The sequence below is a fragment of the Corella eumyota genome, chromosome 7 (assembly GCF_963082875.1).
Source record: "Corella eumyota chromosome 7, kaCorEumy4.1, whole genome shotgun sequence".
Lineage (NCBI taxonomy): Eukaryota > Metazoa > Chordata > Ascidiacea > Phlebobranchia > Corellidae > Corella > Corella eumyota.
The window spans coordinates 4,765,163-4,785,720 of record NC_137496.1 but is presented as its reverse complement, the minus strand read 5'-3'; the positions used below and the strand labels follow the sequence as shown (position 1 = coordinate 4,785,720).

The following is a 20,558-nucleotide window of genomic DNA, read 5'->3' as shown; positions in this document are numbered from 1 at the left end:
AAGTTTTACAACAACTTAATAAAGGCAGTAATGTTAAAGCTGGATTTGTTTTTAAAAAATATAGTATAATGCTATATTGAAAACTAAGTTTAGCAACAATATTTTAAGTTTAGCAACAATAACCAAATTTTTCATTTAATATAACCAAACAATATTTTTTATATAAAAACATAGGAGGTACTTAAGAGTTAGTTTTTTTTATTTTAAATCTTTATCCTCGATGTGGAAAGTTTGACTTTGTGACTTAAACATAGAGTAACATTAGTTACCCCGACTCAGTCTTGAGTTGCTATTAGCAGTTTGGGATATTATAGAATATGATAAGCCAGTCTGGGAAATAGGACAGTTTTCGACGAGATATGTGCGTGCAAACGGCGTGACCGCGTGTGCACGCGTATTAAAATTTTTGGTCTACCCGTGCACGCATGATTTATGTTAGCATTTTTACCTTAATTTTAATTTACTTTTAAAGCCAGGCGTGCATAACGCCAATTTTAGGCAGGCATTTTTTTCAACGAAAAAAATCTTGTGCAGGCATCTTGTGAGTTTTAACTACATTCAAACCCAAATACAAAAAAATATAATAAAAATTCTAAGAGTCTTCTTTTTCAAGTCCTCCACATTTCAAACAATAATAAAAAATCGACATCCCCTCGTCAGCAGATCGCATTTGCTGTGTCTTATAAGTCATCTCATTATGCCCACAGCGCCCACAAATCCTCTCAATTGAGGGCCCTATCATAGCACTGGACGCCTTCTTTTTCTTTTGTTTTTCAGATTTGATGTCGTTAAATACAAATTCGGCTTTTGTAACGACCATGCCGTTGCAACGGGAGCTTTCCATAGTGTATCCGCATCTGCACTTGATGTGAGCCTGACTGGGGTCCACTGGCAACGGTAAAATTGATCCACATAGCGGGCAGAACCCTGTTTCGACGCTGAACTCCATTTTTTTAGTAAAATTTTCTTGCGATTGTGTTTGTTGTTGTTAATAGAGCACATGCGATTATTATGACGTCATAGAAATCTTATACTATTCTTCAATAAATATTGATAAATTTTAAAACGTACAAAACACAAAAAATCTCACTTTAAAATTTTTTTTATTTTAAAACTAATAATTCTATGTTTTTAATTATTTTATATTTGTAAAAAAAGTAGAAAATATAACAAATTTGATTGTTTATGGGGATTCCCCTAACTGGGACCGTTCCTATTTCAATGCATTGCATTTACGTTAAGAAAGAAAATGGTCGAAATCTAATTCAGATTTACTGTAAATAAAGCAACTTTCTTTTTAATTTCCTAATAAATTAAATGCTCAGATCTTGGTCCAATACAGTTCTGCACAAAATGCCGTTTTACGCCGTTCACGTCGGGAAGAAACCTGGAATCTACGACTCGTGGAACGAAGCGAAAACTCACTGTTTAAATTTTCCAGGCGCAGTGTTCAAGAAATTTTCCACTCGCTCAGAGGCTGAGATTTTTAAAAAGTTTGGGCACCAAGCCAACAAGAGTATAGTTAACGAACTGTTGAATTCAGATTTTCCAAACAACAACCAAAACAATAATGCATCAACTTCTAATTCTAAGCAAATTTTTAAAATAAAAGCAAAACCCATACAAAAACCACATGCCTTAAAGCCGTATGAAAGAAAGAATAGAACAACTAAAAAAACAATTTTATTAAAACAAGAAGGTGAATAATTTAAGCTGGCAGCATAATGTATAGTGGTAAGAACACCTGCTACACCACATAAGATTTTGAGTTCAATCCCCACCGCTCTTATGCTGTAGCACCTTTGAGTAAGGTGTTATAAATGGTATAAACTACTGCTGAGCCAGCACTTAATCAGCAGCATAATTATCGGGAAATATAATTTATAATATCCCAAACTGCCACAGGCAACTCGAGACTGGGTCGGAGTAACTGATGTTACTCTATGTTTAGGTCGTGAAGTTGACCTTCCAGCATTAATAATAAATAGGTAAAAAAGTTGATAAAAATCCAATGGTTATGCGGTAGAGTCTTTTACTTGCTGGAACAACAAATATTATTACTACATTTAGATTTGCCTCAGAACAAAGAAGGAGATACCCAATTTAATTCCAATAAAGATTGCTATGTTGTTTACACTGACGGGGCTTGCCCAAACAATGGAAAAAGGGGGGCAAGGGCAGGGTAAATTTTTTATTCATAGTCAAATGCACCATCCTATATTGGGTTTGGTTAACTGTTATTATGTGTTTTAAAAAATGTGTAAAAATGTAACTAATGTTGCATATTTTAAAATGTAAAAATTAAAGTGATAATTTCCTTGTTTTCAACAACATTTTTAAAATATTATTTCAACAACATTTTTAAAATATTAAAAAACACATGAGTAAAAATTTCTTACTCAAAATGCATATTCAATAATTTATGCACTGCTTGTGATTTTTAATTTATTTAAAAACTTTTAATCAATTTTAATTCTATTTTAAAGGTATGGAGTCTGGTGGGGCAAAGATAACCCCCTCAACACATGTGGGAGAATGGAAGGAATACAAACTAACCAAAGAGCTGAAATCAAAGCGATTGGTGTAGCTATCAAACAAGCAATCGAACATAAATATAACAACCTGTCAGTATGTAAATCTATTTTTTTCTATGGTAGAATATATGTAAAAGTTAATATAAAACATGCTTAACAAAAATATTCTTTATTTATATGTAATTTTTGATATGGAAAGGCCGACTTCACAGACTAAACATTGCGTCCAAGGCTGAAGTTACTATTAAAATGCATAAGAGTAAACGTGTAGATTGGTTTTGGGTTTGCCAAAAGTATAAAAAAATTATGGAAGCAGTGTGGATTGAACCAAGGACCTCATGTAATGGACCAAGTATTTTAATCACTACACCATGTCGTTTTATTTTCAGGGATGTTACACCCAATAAAACGATTTTAAACCATAAAACTACCCAACAAACTAAATTATTTCAATAACAAATAAAAATAACAATTATTTTTAGATAATAACCGATTCCATGTTTGCAATTAACTGTTTAACGAAATGGTTTCAAAGCTGGAGGAAGAACAATTGGATAAAAAGTGACGGAAAACCTGTCATCCACAAAATACAACTCATCGAAATTTTGGATGACATGCAAAAAATAAAAGTCAAGTTTGAGCATGTGAGAGGACACTCCGGTAACCATGGAAACGAAATGGCGGATCAGCTAGCTGTGCAAGGATCACAGATGACATAATTTTCGGTCCTACTAAATACCACACAAGACCACACAGGACCACACAGATCATATAGACTATAAAGGACAATACATTTACCACACAGGTCTGTATAGGACCACACAGACCATACAGGACAATACATTTACCACACAGAACAAAAAAATAAAATGCAAAATTACAAAGACTAATTTTTGTGTTCATGGGGGTATTTCCCTAGGAGGGTTAGGGTTTGGGTTAATAAAAAGTGTCTCATTGTTGGTATTTGGCTTTTAATTTTAAAAGTAAACACTCAACGCGTTCTGTGTGGTCCTGTGTGGTAATTAGTAGGCCCCCAAAATTCACTTTTTTTTTTTTTGAAATCAATTTTTTCTATTTTTTTTCTATTTTGAATTCAATTTTTTTTTTCTTTCGTTCTAATCAGGATATTTTATTTTCAGTAAAAAACATGTTTTTGCTTTTGATTTATTGGAGACAATGTCACTTAAAATGCCAAGTTAAACTTAATTTATAATAGGTAACCTGTAATGGCCAGCAAAAACAAATAGGCGCAGGAAATTAAGGTTAATGCCCTTTTGCCAACATATCCTCTTTTTATTGTTACTCTACACGTGCATTTCAAAAGCAAATAAAATTCGCTTTTTTTGATAGAATACCTCACTAAGCAAGTGGCGCAACAATAGATTCGGCACTTAAAAGCAATTGCAGTTACAGCCTTTTAAATTAAAAAGCAAATAGGCTGAAGTTAGAACGGCTTTGTGTAAACAGGCTGTCTATTAAATTCGATAGCAACGGCGTAAACTGCTCATTTTGTCGGAGTTTTTTTGAAAATTTGTTAAGTTTTTTTGAAATTTATTAATAAAAATGACTAGTTCTAGCAAACAAGAACTTACCTACGATAATGTTACAACTAAGAAGACCTCCTTTGGAAAAACAAACAGGACGATTTTGATTTTTATAGGTGAGTCGCTCATTTTTAACTTAAATTGAATAAAATGTTTTTAGAAAGAATAAAAAATCAAAAATTTAAATTTGTTTTGGACTAAATTTTAAACCACTTTTAGAAAAGTTAAATAATTTGCTTGCTTAAAAACTTCGTATCTTAGCTAATTCAGTTCTTGAAATAAAATAAATATTGTTGATTTTTTATAGGGGTGCTGATTTTATTATCTGCCGTAGCAGTAGCTATAGCTGTGCCTCTGACTATCAACAAATCAGCAGCCGTTAGCGCAGCTAACGCATTGCTTGACGAAGTCCCTATTATAGATGGGTTAGTATATTTTTATAATTTTTTTTAGTTGAAAAAGAAACTTTACAGCCTTAACGCACCCCGGCCTTAGGGTTGCCTTTGTCAGTTTGTTTACGTTGTTAGCTTGCCAATTGGTCGTTAAAAGGGCCAAAAAATTCGTTAGTACCTTACTTAAGGGGGCTATGATGCGGAAAAGGTAGGGAGCGAACCCAGGACCTAAAAGAGTGAAATCAAGTGTTCGTAAAATTTAAATTTCTTGTTTCATTTTTTTTTTCCAAAAATTGATTACTATATTTTTTTAATTATTAAAACATAATAATTTTAAATATTTAACGTTTTTAAATTAATCCAAACATTCCAAATTGTAAGTACACAATATAAACTATAGATATTAGAAAATAGGTAATTATAACGTAAAAGTGCAAAAAATTATCGTCAAAATATCAATAACAAATTCTAACTCCTTATGTATTAGAAAAACGTTACACAAAATAGCCAAGTTGACAAAATTGTATTTAAATTACCCAATTCGTACTAAACAAACATTGTTAAAATAATTTTTACTTTGTCATCGTCTTAATTGGGAAACGCGCCTAAACAAACAACAACAAGTTGAATTTCCAGCTCTCCAAGTTACGTAAATTTTAAAATTATTTTTTTCGTGCGATTTTTAAGAAATGAATAATTGCTTTAGTTCTTAAAGTTGGTTAATTATTACATCAATACTGAGTAAGGATTTGGCCAAAAAGTTGCAAAATATTTTGGCTAGTTGAAACAAATATATTTTAGTATGCTACCGTTTTAGCGTTCTTTCTCTTAGGTATGTCTTGTTTGCTATGTAAGATTTACACCATACAAAATATAATACAGAAGTGCAAACAAAACATTAAAAAAATAATAATGGTCTACATATAAAATTAAAAAAAAAAAAAAATCATCAAGACTTTGGCATTAGGGAACGATATACCATAGTTTTTGGACACATTTTCTTTAATATACCTTTCATTTTTATATAGACATAACGATTGGCCATGGCAAATGTACAAGAACTTGAATAACGCAATTTATGAGACGAACTTGGACTCAGATTTGACAAAAGTTTATAATCTTTCACATACTGACATACCGCGTTTGAGGACAGGAAAAGTCGGGGCTCAGGTATTTATTAGTTACTATAAAAATGCTACATAAAAATAGATTTAAAAAAAAGCAAAAAAAGGTTAATAAAAAAAATGATTTGCTAGGTTTATTGTTTTAATTAAAGTTCACGTTTTTTACGACATTTTTTCTTTTGTACATGGACTTTTTCTTTATTGTGCTAACCTACTTTAATGTTTAAGCAAGTAATAAAAATAGGAAAGCGTTTTATGACTTTAATGCACCTATCCTTAAAAACAAACAACTGTTTTATGCAGGTTATAAAAGACTAATAGAAAGCTTATAATAGAACATGTGCATAAACAGAAAAAAATTATTTAACAAATTTTTAGGGCCTTAAATCGAATCCCACTGACAGCACTTTTTTTTTTCAATTATTTTTAAATATATTATTGATCGTTACATCTTAATAAAGTGTATATATTATTTTGTTGTTTCAGAGTAAATTAAAAAAATATTTGGAAAAACGAAAATTTATATTAGCTAAATGTTAAATAAACCATTTTGTTTAGTTTTGGGCATGCTATGTACCGTGTGCTTCTCAATTTAAGGACGCAGTAAGAATGGGTTTGGATCAAATTGATGTTATTAAACGATTTGTGGCAGCATACCCACAAGACTTTGCATTCGTTACGACTGCAGACGGTAAAAAAATATTTTAGTTTTAAATTAAAATTTTCAAGAAATAGTACTTGTTTAAAAATAATATATATTTACAATTAAAAAAGGGTTACAATTTTTTTTTAAGGAACTTTAGTTTAATACATTGCCGAAAAAAAAAAATTTTTGTTTGAGGTACAAAAAAATTAATTTTAGTTTTAGACATAAACCTGATAAAGCTACGTTACTTAATGGTTTTACCGTTGTAATAAAACATTTGTTTTAAATTTTTATAACGTTTACTATTACTATAATACTATATAAATTTGTTTACAAGCTGTTATCTTTAGCTATTATGTCAATTTATTTTACCTATATAAAGTTTTACAATTCTCTTAAAAAGTCGATTTTATGGGGTAAACTATGCAACCGACTTGCACAAACTACACGTTAAACATTAGCTAACTTACAAAATTTTACATTTAAATAAATAACTTTTAAATTCCCAACATTTTTAGAAAGGCAATGATATTTTTTTTATATAATATTCAATACTTTACGTGAATCACTTGTACTTTACGGTTGTCGGAAATAACTTGCGGTCCATTGTACTTTACGGAACTGTCCAATTTTTTTCGTACTTTACTGGCCTTGCTCGTCCTCTCTCTTGTATTTTACGGTCCTAGCTGCGCTTTTATTCTCTTTTGTACTTTACGGTCCTAAAATTTTCCAAAAACCGATAAGTACAAGTGACCTCTTTAAATTGCGAATCGAAATTTTTAGGTCATTTTTTACCAATTATTGCAATTTATTTCTAGAAATCGAGGCAGCCAACGCGGCCGGAAAAATTGGCTCGATGATTGGTGTAGAGGGAGGGCACATGATTGACAGCTCGCTCGCCACCTTGCGGATGTATTTTGAGCTCGGTACGCGATACATGACGTTGACGCACAGTTGCGACACCCCGTGGTAAGTTAATTCGGTCAGAGTCATTTAAAAAAAAATAAAATATTTTTTATGATTTTTTTTATTATTTTAGTAAATAAGTACCGCTTTGTCTGCGTTTGGATTCAAACCCTGAACTACAAACATATAATTTTGCCACCTTAAACAATAAAAACCTTGTTATTTTAGTTTTTGTGTTAACTTTTAGATTATGTTTTTAAGGGCTGAATGCAGTTCCAATATTATTGATCCAACTTTCACTACACCAGGCCTTACAGACTTTGGAGAGGTAGTACTAACTATATTATAAGTAAAATGGCAATTGGGCATTACCATACATATACTAGATACAATTCTTACAACTGTTTTCTTAAAATAATGAAATTTAAGTGGCATAAACTTCTTTAAAGCGAAAATCCAATCGGGTAATTAATAACCAAGTAATATGCTTTATAAAATCCAATATTTTTGGGTAACAACTTAAGGCTGAAGGAAAGTTAGCCTATGTTTAGGCTGTAAAATTGGCCCACTATCAAGAAAAAGTAAATTTCAAAGAGTATTTAGTTGTTTTTATTGTATCTTTGTCTTGGATATTGGAAAGTCGAATGCGCAACCTTAACATAGAGTAATATTAGTTACCCTGATTCCGTCTTAAGTTGCCTTTGGCAATTAAGGATTTTATAGTTAATAATAACCTGATAATTAAACGACTTATTGGTTACTGGCTTAGTAGGAGTTCAAACCGCTTTTAGCGCCTTACTCAAGAGCGTTAAAGAATGAGGTCACTAGGGATCGAACCCAGGACCGCACATGGTGTAGGAAGTGTTTTGGCCACTACACCACGCTACCGGCTAAGTTATTTATAACACCTTTTTGCCTTCCAGTTGGTTATAAAAGAAATGAATAGACTGGGAATGCTGATTGATCTTTCTCATGTATCTGATGCGACAATGAACCAGGTTTTAGACATCACCACATCGCCAGTTATTTTCAGCCACAGCTCGGCTAGAAAATTATGCAACCATGGTCGCAACGTACCCGACTCTGTTCTAAAACGAATCGTAAGTAGCAAAAAACAGTTTTAAAACCTATGTATGTGTAAACGACAGGCTCAAGGGCAAACAGTTTGGCATTGGTGCGGTTCGAACCCAAAACCTTCAGTCCTTAGTCCTGCCATGGTAGGGCATAATAGACTATACACATAAAAACGAGTCTAAGCTATAAACGGATCAAGGGCAAATAGTGTGGCATTGGACTCCCATAGAACTATTCTAGCAGTATAAATACAAAGGTTTAACGAATGTTTTAGCGTCTTTTGGGCACTCCTTTACTAAAGAATTACCAGTATATTAAACTAAACCCTGTCCCAAACAAAAACTTTTTATATTTTTATGCGCAGCCAGATAACGGTGGCGTAGTGATGGTCAATTTTTACAACGACTACATCACATGTTCTCATTTTGCCAACGTGTCAGATGTTGCAGGTAAAAGTGCTCCAAATAAAAACTAATTCATAATTAAACAAAATAACAAAACCACACAGCAAATTAACTTAAAAACCTTCAATAAAAAGGAAAATATACACTAGTAGGCCTACCAACTTGTGCTGTTGTTTATGATCTTGATATAACTCTCTTGAAGTTGTAAATATAACTCGTAAATTGATTTTTAGATCATTTTGACCACATGAAAGAGGTCATGGGAGGAGCTAAGCATATAGGAATGGGGGCGGATTACGACGGAGTGCCACGGTAATTAACAAATACTCACATTTTTAAATACACAAGTAAATTTAACGGTAGGCTAAATTTAAAAATAAAACACTCGCTGACCCGATCTAGCGAAAGACGAAATAAAAATTGCGCTAGCTGTTTTATAACTTAAACTTTTGACATTACCTAAGAGTCTTAAGATAAAGGGAACTCGAGACTAGGCTAGGCTAATATGTGTTTACATACAACTAGTCTGTGAATTCATTCTTTTTTTGTATATATCTTTATCGTCGATGTGGAAAGGTCGAATGTGCGACCTAAACATAAAGTAACATCAGATACTCCGACCCAGTCTCAAGTTGCCTTTAGCAGTTTGGGATATTATAGAGATAATTGCGCGGTTATTATGCTGCTGATTAAGTGCTGGCTCAGCAGAAGTTTATATCTTTTATAACGCCTTACTTGAGGGCGCTACATCATGAGAGCAGTGGGGATTGAATCTACAACCTCATGATGGTGTAGCAAGTGGTCTTACCACTGCACACGCTGCCTTAACACATTAATAACATGTAGTTTTATGATAAAAAAAATGCTTTTCAGCACACCAACTGGTCTAGAAGACGTTTCCACTTACCCTGCCATAATCGGAGAACTCATGATGCGAGGTTGGACTGATGACGAGCTAAAGGACATCGCCGGATTGAACATCCTCCGGGTGATGAGGAAGAACGAGGACACAGCAAAGGAGCTGCAGAAGACCACGCAGCCCGGAGAAGCGTGGATTCCGACTAACGAGCTTAATGAAAATGCCTGCCGCACTATTAAAACATAAGAAATACAATTTTGTATTTTAACGACTGTTTACTTAAAGATTTTGTATAATAACTTTGTTAATTGTTGAATATTCCGAATGTGTTGTTGGCCTTACTTTTTAATAATCATTGTAAATTCAAAAATAAAATGCCTAATTGTATTTTCGATGTTGTTTTTTTCAAGGGAATGCCAAAATCTTGAATAACTTAGGGAAAACAGTCAGCATATTCTTATTTGCCAGCATTTAACTGATGTTAGACGGGCCGTAATTAAAAGTTTAATTAAAACACGTAAAAAGAAAGTATTCCGTCTCATCTAGTGTACGATGAGTTAAAATGCGCGTTTTACAAATTCCACCAAAAATAATAAAATTTTTTAACAACAAATTCCCCAAAAAATAAAATAAGTAAAAAATTAACATAGTTTACATACTAAACTAAAGAATAACAGAAAAGTCTACATTTTTTTTGTATATATCTTTATCCTCGATGTGGGAAAGTCGAATGCGCGACTTAAACATAGAGTAACATAAGTTACTCCGACCCAGTCTCGAGTTGCCTGTGCCAGTTTGGAATATTATAGAGACTATAATTGCCCGGTAATTATGCTGCTGAATAAGTGCTGGCTCGGCAGGAGTTCATACCGTTTATAGCGCCTTACTTAAGGGCGCTACAGCATGAGATCATTGGGGATTGAACCCACGACCTCATGTGTGATGTAGCAAGAGTTCTTACCATGCTGCCGGTTCAAAAATTTGTTCCTGCATCTGAAGTAAAAGGTACGGCCACTGGCTCTTTTCCTTTTGTTCTTCCAACTTGGTTTGCATATAGTTACAAAAGTACTGGCAGCCTGGTGTAGTGGTCAGGCCACTTTCTACACCACATGAAACCCTGGGTCTGATCCCTAGTGATCTTATGCTGTAGCATTATTAAGTAAGAAGCTATAAATGGTATAAACTCCTGCTGAACAAAAACTTAATCAGCAGCTTAATTATTGGGCAATTATATAAGCTGTATAATATTCCAAACTGCTACAGGCAACTCAAAACTGGGTAGGGGTAACTGTTGTTACTCTATGTATAGATCACGCATTCGACCTTCCGAAATTAAGTATAAATATATATAAAAAAACACTCACGGCAAAGAAAACAAATTGATAATAATTTTTTACATAATAATTTAATGTTAATATAATACACGAATCTGGAAGAATTAAAAAACTAAATTAAACAAAAATTGCATAAAAACATAGCTAATAAATGAATTATCTTGCTATAAAATAAAAACAAAATAAATATAATTAAACTCAGGTAGCTATTTAAATTGTTACCCTACCACAACAACATAAAAATTATAAAAAAAATCCCAATTCAGTCCTTAAAAAATTCAGATTTTAAGTTAAACATATTGAGATATAGTATGGGAGAATTGCAGTTTTATATTGTTGCTATATATGGTTCGTAAGCAAATAGGCTTAAGAAGTTAGTTATTACCTTTTTTCAACTTTAGCTTATACAGCAAAGCACACAATTTGCAGAATGGCAAAGCAAGCAAAAAGTATATGTTATTGCTTTGCTGATATGACTAGTTAAAAAAATTTACTAAATTAAAAACCAATATTTTATAATTATATATATTTTTTTATAATAAATTTACTGCAAAAATAATAATTTGAATATCGCTTCTGATACAAACAAAAAATACAAATATAAAGCTTACATTTAAAAACTTTCGTTAAAACAGCTTACATTTAAAATTTAATTAGGTTTGGAACAAGATTGAAATAGATATATATACAACAAAGAATTTTAAAACGCATTCCTAACACCTATTATACACCTAAAGATTGAGCTAAAACCTAATTGAATTGAATTACTTTTATCGACACTTATTTTATAATGAATTTGGATTGACATTTTTAAAATAACCCTAACACTTATTGGATCCATTTTAAAAAATATATTGATAACCGATGCCTAACAAAACGCCAAGTATAGACAGCCAGAAGTAGGACATTATCTGTCCCATAATGCCCTCCTGTGGCAGCTTTTTTGTCAAGGCAAAGCGAGCCAATTTCATTTGGCCGGAGGAATATGGAGGATAACGAATGGCCAATGCAGCTTCTGGACTTTTATCGATAAAGCAGCTCCTTCTGTGGGAAAAACAGTCAAAGGTATGTTTCCCGTGATAGGCACCCATTCCACTCTGTCCGATGCCCCCAAATGGCAAAGATTTTGGACTGTAATGCATCAAGGTGTCATTGACTGTAACCCCACCACTTGAAGTGTTGTTTAGTACCTTATCGACAATAGCTTTATTATTAGAAAACACATACAAAGAGAGAGGCTTCTCGCTTTTATTGATGATATTTATGGCCTCATCCACTCCAGAAACTGTAACGAGAATAGCAAGCGGTCCAAAGGTCTCGTTTTGCATCAGCGGAGAGTTGGGAGTGACATCGACGAAAATGGTTGGCTCGATAAAGAGATCGCTTTCGTTGCTTTTTCCTCCAAACACCATGGTTCCGCTTCCTTTTGCATTCGAGCTATTGACTTGGTCCATAAGCGTCTTTAGACGACTAAACTGTCTCTTGTTGATTATTCTTCCATAATCTTCCGATTTCGAGGGGTCCTTTCCGTAATACTTAAGTATCGCCTTTTTCATCTCTTCCACCAGCTTATCTCTTACAGCCAAATCACACATAATGTAGTCAGGGGAAAGACAGATTTGTCCGGCATTGTACAACTTTCCCCATACTATTCTTTTCGCCGCATTGTGTAGATTAGCACTGGCGTCAACATAGCAGGGATTTTTTCCGCCAAGTTCAAGAACAACCGGTGTCAGATATTTAGCGGCGGCTTGCATGACATAGCGACCTATTGCAGTGCCACCGGTGAAAAAAATATGATCAAACTGCTGTGTTTCAGTCAGTTCTGCCGACTTTTGCGGCCCAAGGATAACCACTGGGTAGCATTCTGGATCGAGATACTTAGGCAGAAGCTCACACATAGCTTTTGCTGTTTGTTCAGCACATTCGCTCGGTTTTAAAACAGCACAGTTTCCAGCAGCAATGGCGCCAACTAGCGGAGATAAAAGAAGAGCTACCGGGTAATTCCAAGCAGAGATAATCAAACACACTCCGTACGGCTGCTTTCTTATCTCCAAATCTGCAGTTAGACTAAGAAGATCCTTCTCTTGCTTCTCAGGTTTTACCCACTTATCGATATTTTCCAGAGCCAGGCAGATTTCGTTGCAAACCATGATTACCTCGGCAAAAATTGCTTCAAATTTCGGACGATGCAAATCTTTTTTAAGAGCTGCGCAGAAAACTTCTTCGTTTTCAGTCATGCATTTGTGCAGTTGCCGTAATTGCCTTTTTCGAAAAGCGATTTCTTTTGATTTTCCGCTTGCAAAAGCTTTTCTGCAAATTTCGATCGACTTTTGGTAGTTTGCTGTTTCCATGTTTTAGTACAAATTTTAATTATCGACAAAAATAAACAAACTTAAAAGGTAAACTAAAAAGCAATTACACGTTTTTATTAGAATTTTTGAAATTCATTAATAAAAGGCATTCTGATTGTCTACATTCTGACATTTAACTTTTTCCATCCTGACATGGATATGTTCCAGTGTCCGGTAGACCGACAATTTTAGTACGCGTGCACGCGCGGTTACGCCACTTTTTACGCTTGCACGCACGAGAACTCGTCGAAATATGCTTTACTTTCCAGACTGGGATGTTATATGTTTTGCACCAAACTGCCAAAATACAGAAATACGTAATCAAATTTTTAAAACACAAATTCTAAAATATGGTCAAGTGGTTGTCGTATAACAGTATTGCTATTGTCTGTATTAGTTTACTCTTATATATTTAGTTACTAACTGACTTACGTTGAAAAATAAATAGAAAGAACGCATTTTTAAGTTTTTAGTGTTATTTACTATCTAACTACTGACTCTGACTATAATCGATAATATATAAAAATCCGTTTTAAATAGCAATAACTACATAAAAATCTAAATACCTGTATAGTGTACTGTCTTTTCCATTGTGTGCTTGTTTCTTATATTAAAAGTGTAAATTAACTACAGAAGAACAATGCAAAACGTCATTTCTTTCTATTTTATTTTTTGCTAAAAAAATGCAAGTCATCGTAATCCCCATGCGCAACAATTTGATGAATAATTAACGGGTGTTGCCATTTTATTTGTTTATATAATAATATTCAATAAGCCACAAGTTTTATTATAAATATTATTTAAAATACGTTTAAAAAAAGGTTTCTATATACAAAAGTACAACTTTTATACACAAGCCACTCTTGCACGGTAGTCGACTATAGGCGTAAAACTTTACATAACAATAAGTTTAGGCTGCAATTTCAAAGGCTTATACAATAGAAGCTGACAGAGAAGAATTTGTTGGTAGCTTTGTCGCTCCGGTTGATTTCGAACGTTCTGCATCTTGATCTGCTATGCTTGGCTTGTAACTTGGTTCTGCTCCAAAGTATTTTGAGAATGGGTTAAGTCGCTCCCGCCAATTGGCAAACGAGAATATTACAGCAGTCACGTTTATCATAAGGTTAGTGCTGAATACCATGTGTCGAATGTATGTTAAAGGCCCGTGGTCTGTAGCCCCGTAAACCGAATTAATAAGATCCGAAGCTATGCAAACAGCAGCAGTAACTGTAGCCCTGCGTATTATTGGTATGAGATTCGAAACGTCGGAGTTGGACGATATCATTCTCCTGTGGTTAAGATACAGTGGGTAGACAAAAGAAAACAGAATAAGGCCTTGAAAGGTGAGAGTACAGACCGCTATGAGGATCCACTTAGCACGAGTTCGTTCTTTGTTAATAATAGGACTGCATCCAAATGACTCAGTGCGATAGGTAGGGGAAGTAAAGAACACTGCGTAGTTAACGATAACGATCACGAAGAGAAACACAATGGCTAGCATGTTTACACACCTTGCAGGCTTGCTGGCGATGCGTCTCATGACTGGGTTTAGGTAGAAAGTCACGTAGACTCGAATCCACAAAGCCATGTAAACGCTGAATAAGGTAAGACCAAAAGTGACGATCCTAACGTTAAGGTAATGAGAACAAAAAGGCTCGACCTGCGTCTTGAGCTGAGGCAACTCGGTAGAAACGTACAAAGTTGTCATAATAAGACCAAAGATTATGACGATGTGTGCTATCTCTGTTCTTATTTTGCCTAAAACACAAAATAACCTTAATAACTATTTACATTAACAACAACAAAAATGCCATGACATCGAATTGCGGACCAAAAGGTCTTGAGTTCGAACCCCAACAATTTCTCACTTTTACGATTTTTTTTAAATGGTGTTAGCTAGTGGGCGATGTACCTTTAAAGGTTTTTTAATTATTTTATAGTTTTTTACTTTAACATAATAGTTTTTCAGTATTTATCGATTTATTGTTTCTTTACCTGAATCACCCGACCGAAGATATTTGTGGTGGATAGCATAAAACACCATGGCAACGATGACGTAGAGCAAATACGTAATCGCTAAGAAAGTAAAGGATAAGGAGACGATTCGCAATGTCCCGGCATTTTTTGTAAGGTTCGAATCGATTTCTGAATCCATAAAATCTGGTTGCCCGGACGTATTTACAATAAAGCTCACAGTTGTAGACATTTCTGCTTTTAATACTACTTCAGCTAAATATATATTTATTTACTTAACTCTAAATATTATAAAATAAGCCATAAATTTAAATTTTTTATAGGCCGAAACAAAATTCGATATTTCCTTGTACGCAAAGAATATATATTTCCTTGTCAGGTTATATAAATTCAATACGGTTTACACAGTCTATTCTAATATACCCACAGCCTAATATGACTACACTTACAAAGTGTTTTTTACTAAATGACATAATTGTGAGTAAGCTGTACTTTAAACTTAAACGAATAATAAAAAAACTTGTCTATTACTTCCGTTATGTACATTAGTAAGTTAAAACAACTAACGTAATAATAAAAACACGTTGAATTTTGCTTACCTAGCAATTGCCTATAAACATCAACGTATATGGCTTAGCGTTTTATATTTTTAAAGAGTCCTTTAACAGGAAAAGTCGAAACTACGAAAAAATGCGTGTTTCGGTTGCCGATATAAACAACTGAGCAAAAAAAGGCACGTGCTTTTAGTCATATAAAACTGTTTACTTTTTAATAGGTTTGTAAAAGACACAGGGTTTTTGGTATTTGTTAACTGAAAAAATAAATTTTAACAATAACATGCTATTTTAATAGAAAAATTACCTAACCTATATAGGTATGTTTATACGTATGTATTGTATATTATTTAATCAATATTTTAATTCATAATATTGCTAAAATTGATTTAAGATCAATAATTTAAAAATAAACACAATATTTCAAGCTCAAAAAATTACAAATTTTACTTAAAAAGATAAAACAAATTAGGTCCTCTAAATGCAAGCAATGTGCTTAAATTTCAATACAGTTTTTTTGCAAAATCTTTAGACAATTGAATCCAGAGAAGAACTGGTTTAATGGTTCGTTGTCGCAGTTGGCTTTGAAAGTTCTGCATCTGGGATTGCTGTGTTTGGCTTCGCGCCAAAGTATTTTTTAAATGGGTAAAGTCGCTTTTTCCAGTCAGAAAACAAAAATATAACAGCGGTCACGTTGATCATAAGGTTAGTGCTGAATACCATGTGCCGAACGTATGTTAAAGGTCGATGGTCTGTAGCTCCGTAGATAGAATTAACAATGTCCGAAACTATGCAAACAGCAGCGGTAGCAGTAGCCCTGCGTATAATAGGAATAAGATTTGAAACGTCGGAGTTAGACGATATCATTCTTCTGTGGTTAAGGTACAGTGGGTAAACAAACGAAAACAGAATCAGGCCTTGGAAGGTCAGAGTGCAGACAGCTAGGACAATCCATTTTGCCTGAGTGCGTCCTACGTCTACCGTTGGTGTACACCCAAACGACTTAGTCCGGTGAGTAGGAGAAGTAAAAAACACAATAGGATTGACAAATACTGTCACGAACCAAAACGCCAGAGCCAGCATGTTTACAAATCGTGCAGGCTTGCTAGCAACTTGTCTCATTACTGGGTTCAAGTAAAAAGTAATGTAAACTCGAAACCACAATGCCATATATACAAAGGCTAAGGTAAGAGCATACGTAATGATCTTGACAGTCAAATAATGTGCGCAAAACGGTTCGACTTGGGTTTTTATAAGGGGTAGCTCGGTAGAAACGTAAGCTGCCGCTGTGATAAGACCAAAGATGATCACTACATGTGGTATTTCATTTCTTGTTTTGCCTAAAACGTTAAAATCCAATGTAAAAAAATATTAACCTTAAACCAAATATTTAGTATTCAGATCGATCGTGGCATTAAGTTATGGACAAAAATATCTTAATATCAACTCCCACTAATGCCAAACCATTAAATCCTTATATTCAGCATTTATTGATAGCTTACACACCTTATTTAATAATCATGCTTATTTAAAAAAATAAAAAACTTTAATTATAGTATAAGAAAAAAATAAAATAGGCATTAGATTTTGAGCAAATTTTTTAACATTTTTAACCTGAATCACGTGACCGTAGATAATTGTTTTGGATTGCGTAAAACGCCATGGCAACAATGACGTAGAACAAATACGTAATCGCCAAGAAAGAGAAAGTTATTGAGACGACTCGTAAGATTCTGGCATTTTTTATAAGATTTGAATCAAATTCAGAACTTGTATTTTCCAGTTGTTCCGTCGTATTTAAATAAAAACTTAATGTCGTAGACATTTTAGCCTTTTATTCAGCTTTCAGTTAAAATATAATTTATTTCTTCTTCTAAATGTTATAAAAAACTTACAAATACCAATCTCCAACAGAGTCTGAATAAAAGTTGATAATAAACTTATTTCCTTGCACATCAGCTATTTCAACCCGCCCACAGTTATTTTAAATCCTCGTTCACTTAAAATAACATCTTGTTTGATTAGTAGATCGTATATTTTAAGTTAAAATAACAAAAAACAACGTTACTCAGCCATTGTTTTAGTCGTTATGTTACATAGTCAAAACAACCACGCAAAAAACATACTAGCTATTATGTTAATAAAGACAAAGATAAACAATTGAAAAAAGGTAAATTAATGAAAGCAGCGGTATATAGGCACCAGTATGAACAAATCCAAGAGACTATCCATGCTAATTATGTCAACTTTTTTGTATTTAGATTTTATTGACCGGCAGTGTGATGTATTGATAAGAACACTTGCTACACCACTTGAGGTCGTGGGTTCAATCCCCACTGCTCTCATGCTGCAGCGCTCTTGAGTAAGGCGGTATTAACAGTACAAACTCCTGCTGAGCCAGAACTTAACAGCAGCATAATTACCGGGCAATTATAATCTAAAATATCCCAAACTGCTAAAGGCAACTCAAGACTGGGTCGGAGTAACAGTTGTTACTCTATGTTTGGGTCACGCATTCGACCTTCCCACATAAAGGATAAACATATATACGAAAAAAATTGTATAAGTTAATGCACAGTAACTTAAATGGAACTTTTACTAAACTTTTCTTTATTAACCCCTGGTTAAAAAAGGAATTTAAGTGATATAAAATATAATGTTTCAGGCTTAAAGCAAGTTGCTTTATCATCTGGCATAAACATATTCTTTCTGCCAGAGTCGAATACTAAAAAAAGTTGATCTAAAAATGAATTACTTGTAGTTTATGGGCCACACATACAAACTCGCGCGATACCTTTAAAAACGACCCTTGCCAAACTTCTTATTACTTTGACGGTTTTTTTAAACTGGATAACTATATATTTTTAATCTACTTTCACTTTTTTTTTAAAGTGATAAGTTATAATTTCGGAGATCAATACATTTTGTTTATGTTACTTTTCGAATCCTAGCACTTCCTTACCTTTAAACTTCATCTATTTATATTAAAAATTTACACAAAAATCAATTTTTAAATAGATTGCTTTTAAAAACACAATATACTAAAATTACAAGCTAAAATTTTCTAAAATTTTAAACAACAGAAGTAGATAAAAACATTGTAGATCTATTAAATCTCCAAATTGTTGTGGGTTTCGCACCGTTTTTGTAACTCTTATTTTTTTTATTTTAATAGGAAATCACCTAACCTATAGGTAATATTATATGTAAGTATTGTATATTATTTAATCACTATTTTAATTCATAATATTGCTAAAATTGATTCAAGATCAATAATTTAAAAATAAACACAACATTTCAAGCTCAAAAATTAAACATTTTGCACAATAAAAATTAAATCATCATAGGTCCCTTAAACTAAGCAATGTGATTAAACTTTAGTTCATTTGTTTTTCAAAATCTTTATACAATGGAGCCCAGGGACGAAGTTTGAAGATTCGTCGCTACAGTTGGCTTTGAAAGTTCTGCATTTGGGATTGCTGTGTTTGGCTTCGCACCAAAGTATTTTTCAAATGGGTAAAGTCGCTTTTTCCAGTCAGCAAACAAAAATATGACAGCGGTCACGTTTACCATGAGGTTAGTGCTGAATACCATGTGCCGAACATATGTTAAAGGTCGGTGGTCTGTAGCTCCGTAGATAGAATTAACAATGTCCGAAATTATGCAAACAGCAGCAGTAATAGTAGCCCTGCGTATAATAGGAATAAGATTTGAAACGTCGGAGTTAGACGATATCATTCTCCTGTGGTTAAGGTACAGTGGGTAAACAAACGAAAACAGAATCAGGCCTTGGAAGGTTAGAGAACAGACCGCTACGACAATCCATTTTGCCTGAGTGCGTCCTACGTCTACCGTTGGTGTACACCCAAATGACTTAGTGCGGTGAGTAGGGGAAGTTAAAAATACAATAGGATTGACGATGAACGTCAAAAACCAAAATGTCAGAGCCAGCATGTTTACAAATCGTGCAGGCTTGCTAGCAACTTGTCTCATTACTGGGTTCAAGTAAAAAGTAATGTAAACTCGAAACCACAATGCCATGTATACAAAGGCTAAGGTAAGAGCATACGTAATGATCTTGACAGTCAAGTAATGTGCGCAAAACGGTTCGACTTGGGTTTTTAGAAGGGGTAGCTCGGTAGAAACGTAAGCTGCCGTTGTGATAAGACCAAATATTATCACAACATGTGGTATTTCATTTCTTGTTTTGCCTAAAACACAAAAACTCATTGTAAAAAAATATTTACCTTAAACCAAAAATTTAGTATTCAGATCGATCGTGGCATTAACTTACGGGCAAAAATATTTTAATATCAACTCCAACTAATGCCAAACCATTAAATCCTTATATTTAGCATTTATTGATAGCTTACACACCTTTAATAAGCATGCTTATTTAAAAAAAAAAACTTTACTTATAGTAATAGAAAAATGAAATGGGGAAAAATTAGATTTTGAGCAAATTTTTAACATTTTTAACCTGAATCACGTGACCGTAGATAATTGTTTTGGATTGCGTAAAACGCCATGGCAACAATGACGTAGAACAAATACGTAATTGCCAAGAAAGAGAAAGTTATTGAGACGACTCGTAAGATTCTGGCATTTTTTATAAGATTTGAATCAAATTCAGAACTTGTATTTTCCGGTTGTTCCATCGTATTTAAATTAAAACTTGATGTCGTAGACATTTTAGCCTTTTATTCAGTTTTCAGTTAAAATATAATTTATTTCTTCTTCTAAATGTTATAAAAAACTCACAAAAATACAATCTTCAACAGAGCCTGAATCAAAGTTGATAATAACTTTATTTCCTTGCACATCAGCTATTTCAACCCGCCCACAGTTATTTTGAATCC

At 33.4% G+C, this 20,558-nt stretch overlaps 7 protein-coding genes across 7 annotated transcripts; 2 read left to right on the top strand and 5 right to left on the bottom strand.

Moving 5' to 3' along the window:
• Positions 1-29: 29 nt before the first annotated feature.
• Positions 30-987, bottom strand: LOC145759830 (DNA-directed RNA polymerase I subunit RPA12-like). Its single transcript, XM_082573681.1, has one exon. The coding sequence runs from the start codon at positions 947-949 to the stop codon at positions 593-595; it is 357 nt and encodes a 118-aa protein (XP_082429807.1). The 5' UTR covers positions 950-987; the 3' UTR covers positions 30-592.
• Positions 988-1,250: 263 nt separating this feature from the next.
• LOC145760573 (ribonuclease H1-like) lies at positions 1,251-3,562 on the top strand. Its single transcript, XM_082574493.1, has 4 exons — positions 1,251-1,699; positions 2,071-2,182; positions 2,487-2,628; positions 3,017-3,562. The coding sequence occupies exons 1-4, from the start codon at positions 1,318-1,320 to the stop codon at positions 3,251-3,253; spliced, it is 873 nt and encodes a 290-aa protein (XP_082430619.1). The 5' UTR covers positions 1,251-1,317; the 3' UTR covers positions 3,254-3,562.
• A 535-nt stretch (positions 3,563-4,097) lies between these two features.
• Positions 4,098-9,729, top strand: LOC145760143 (dipeptidase 1-like). Its single transcript, XM_082574021.1, has 10 exons — positions 4,098-4,194; positions 4,386-4,503; positions 5,499-5,640; positions 6,153-6,285; positions 7,059-7,209; positions 7,408-7,474; positions 8,070-8,246; positions 8,585-8,669; positions 8,858-8,936; positions 9,498-9,729. The coding sequence occupies exons 1-10, from the start codon at positions 4,098-4,100 to the stop codon at positions 9,727-9,729; spliced, it is 1,281 nt and encodes a 426-aa protein (XP_082430147.1).
• Positions 9,730-10,870: 1,141 nt separating this feature from the next.
• Positions 10,871-13,218, bottom strand: LOC145759576 (aldehyde dehydrogenase family 3 member B1-like). The gene has a single exon (XM_082573426.1). It carries the CDS (start codon positions 13,169-13,171, stop codon positions 11,660-11,662), a length of 1,512 nt encoding a protein of 503 aa, XP_082429552.1. The 5' UTR covers positions 13,172-13,218; the 3' UTR covers positions 10,871-11,659.
• A 644-nt stretch (positions 13,219-13,862) lies between these two features.
• LOC145759758 (uncharacterized) lies at positions 13,863-15,419 on the bottom strand. Its single transcript, XM_082573600.1, has 2 exons — positions 15,167-15,419; positions 13,863-14,929 (listed from the first exon to the last, which is right to left on the bottom strand). The coding sequence occupies exons 1-2, from the start codon at positions 15,375-15,377 to the stop codon at positions 14,103-14,105; spliced, it is 1,038 nt and encodes a 345-aa protein (XP_082429726.1). The 5' UTR covers positions 15,378-15,419; the 3' UTR covers positions 13,863-14,102.
• Positions 15,420-15,950: 531 nt separating this feature from the next.
• On the bottom strand, positions 15,951-17,595 carry LOC145759860 (uncharacterized). The gene is made up of 2 exons (XM_082573715.1): positions 17,314-17,595; positions 15,951-17,039 (listed from the first exon to the last, which is right to left on the bottom strand). The coding sequence occupies exons 1-2, from the start codon at positions 17,522-17,524 to the stop codon at positions 16,258-16,260; spliced, it is 993 nt and encodes a 330-aa protein (XP_082429841.1). The 5' UTR covers positions 17,525-17,595; the 3' UTR covers positions 15,951-16,257.
• Positions 17,596-18,916: 1,321 nt separating this feature from the next.
• LOC145759925 (uncharacterized) lies at positions 18,917-20,476 on the bottom strand. Its single transcript, XM_082573779.1, has 2 exons — positions 20,180-20,476; positions 18,917-19,910 (listed from the first exon to the last, which is right to left on the bottom strand). The coding sequence occupies exons 1-2, from the start codon at positions 20,388-20,390 to the stop codon at positions 19,102-19,104; spliced, it is 1,020 nt and encodes a 339-aa protein (XP_082429905.1). The 5' UTR covers positions 20,391-20,476; the 3' UTR covers positions 18,917-19,101.
• Positions 20,477-20,558: the final 82 nt, after the last annotated feature.

What these genes read in the sequence shown, in the direction of transcription:
- LOC145759830 (XM_082573681.1), bottom strand. Translation starts at nt 949, where the DNA reads ATGGAGTTCAGCGTCGAAACAGGGTTCTGCCCGCTATGTGGATCAATT.
- LOC145760573 (XM_082574493.1), top strand. Translation starts at nt 1,318, where the DNA reads ATGCTCAGATCTTGGTCCAATACAGTTCTGCACAAAATGCCGTTTTAC. An exon ending in AATTTTATTAAAACAAGAAG is followed by an intron (nt 1,700 to 2,070) that starts GTGAATAATTTA and finishes TACTACATTTAG; the next exon opens with ATTTGCCTCAGAACAAAGAA. An exon ending in AAAAGGGGGGCAAGGGCAGG is followed by an intron (nt 2,183 to 2,486) that starts GTAAATTTTTTA and finishes TCTATTTTAAAG; the next exon opens with GTATGGAGTCTGGTGGGGCA.
- LOC145760143 (XM_082574021.1), top strand. Translation starts at nt 4,098, where the DNA reads ATGACTAGTTCTAGCAAACAAGAACTTACCTACGATAATGTTACAACT. An exon ending in GACGATTTTGATTTTTATAG is followed by an intron (nt 4,195 to 4,385) that starts GTGAGTCGCTCA and finishes GATTTTTTATAG; the next exon opens with GGGTGCTGATTTTATTATCT. An exon ending in GAAGTCCCTATTATAGATGG is followed by an intron (nt 4,504 to 5,498) that starts GTTAGTATATTT and finishes ATTTTTATATAG; the next exon opens with ACATAACGATTGGCCATGGC.
- LOC145759576 (XM_082573426.1), bottom strand. Translation starts at nt 13,171, where the DNA reads ATGGAAACAGCAAACTACCAAAAGTCGATCGAAATTTGCAGAAAAGCT.
- LOC145759758 (XM_082573600.1), bottom strand. Translation starts at nt 15,377, where the DNA reads ATGTCTACAACTGTGAGCTTTATTGTAAATACGTCCGGGCAACCAGAT. An exon ending in TCTTCGGTCGGGTGATTCAG is followed by an intron (nt 14,930 to 15,166) that starts GTAAAGAAACAA and finishes TTTGTGTTTTAG; the next exon opens with GCAAAATAAGAACAGAGATA.
- LOC145759860 (XM_082573715.1), bottom strand. Translation starts at nt 17,524, where the DNA reads ATGTCTACGACATTAAGTTTTTATTTAAATACGACGGAACAACTGGAA. An exon ending in TCTACGGTCACGTGATTCAG is followed by an intron (nt 17,040 to 17,313) that starts GTTAAAAATGTT and finishes TTAACGTTTTAG; the next exon opens with GCAAAACAAGAAATGAAATA.
- LOC145759925 (XM_082573779.1), bottom strand. Translation starts at nt 20,390, where the DNA reads ATGTCTACGACATCAAGTTTTAATTTAAATACGATGGAACAACCGGAA. An exon ending in TCTACGGTCACGTGATTCAG is followed by an intron (nt 19,911 to 20,179) that starts GTTAAAAATGTT and finishes TTTGTGTTTTAG; the next exon opens with GCAAAACAAGAAATGAAATA.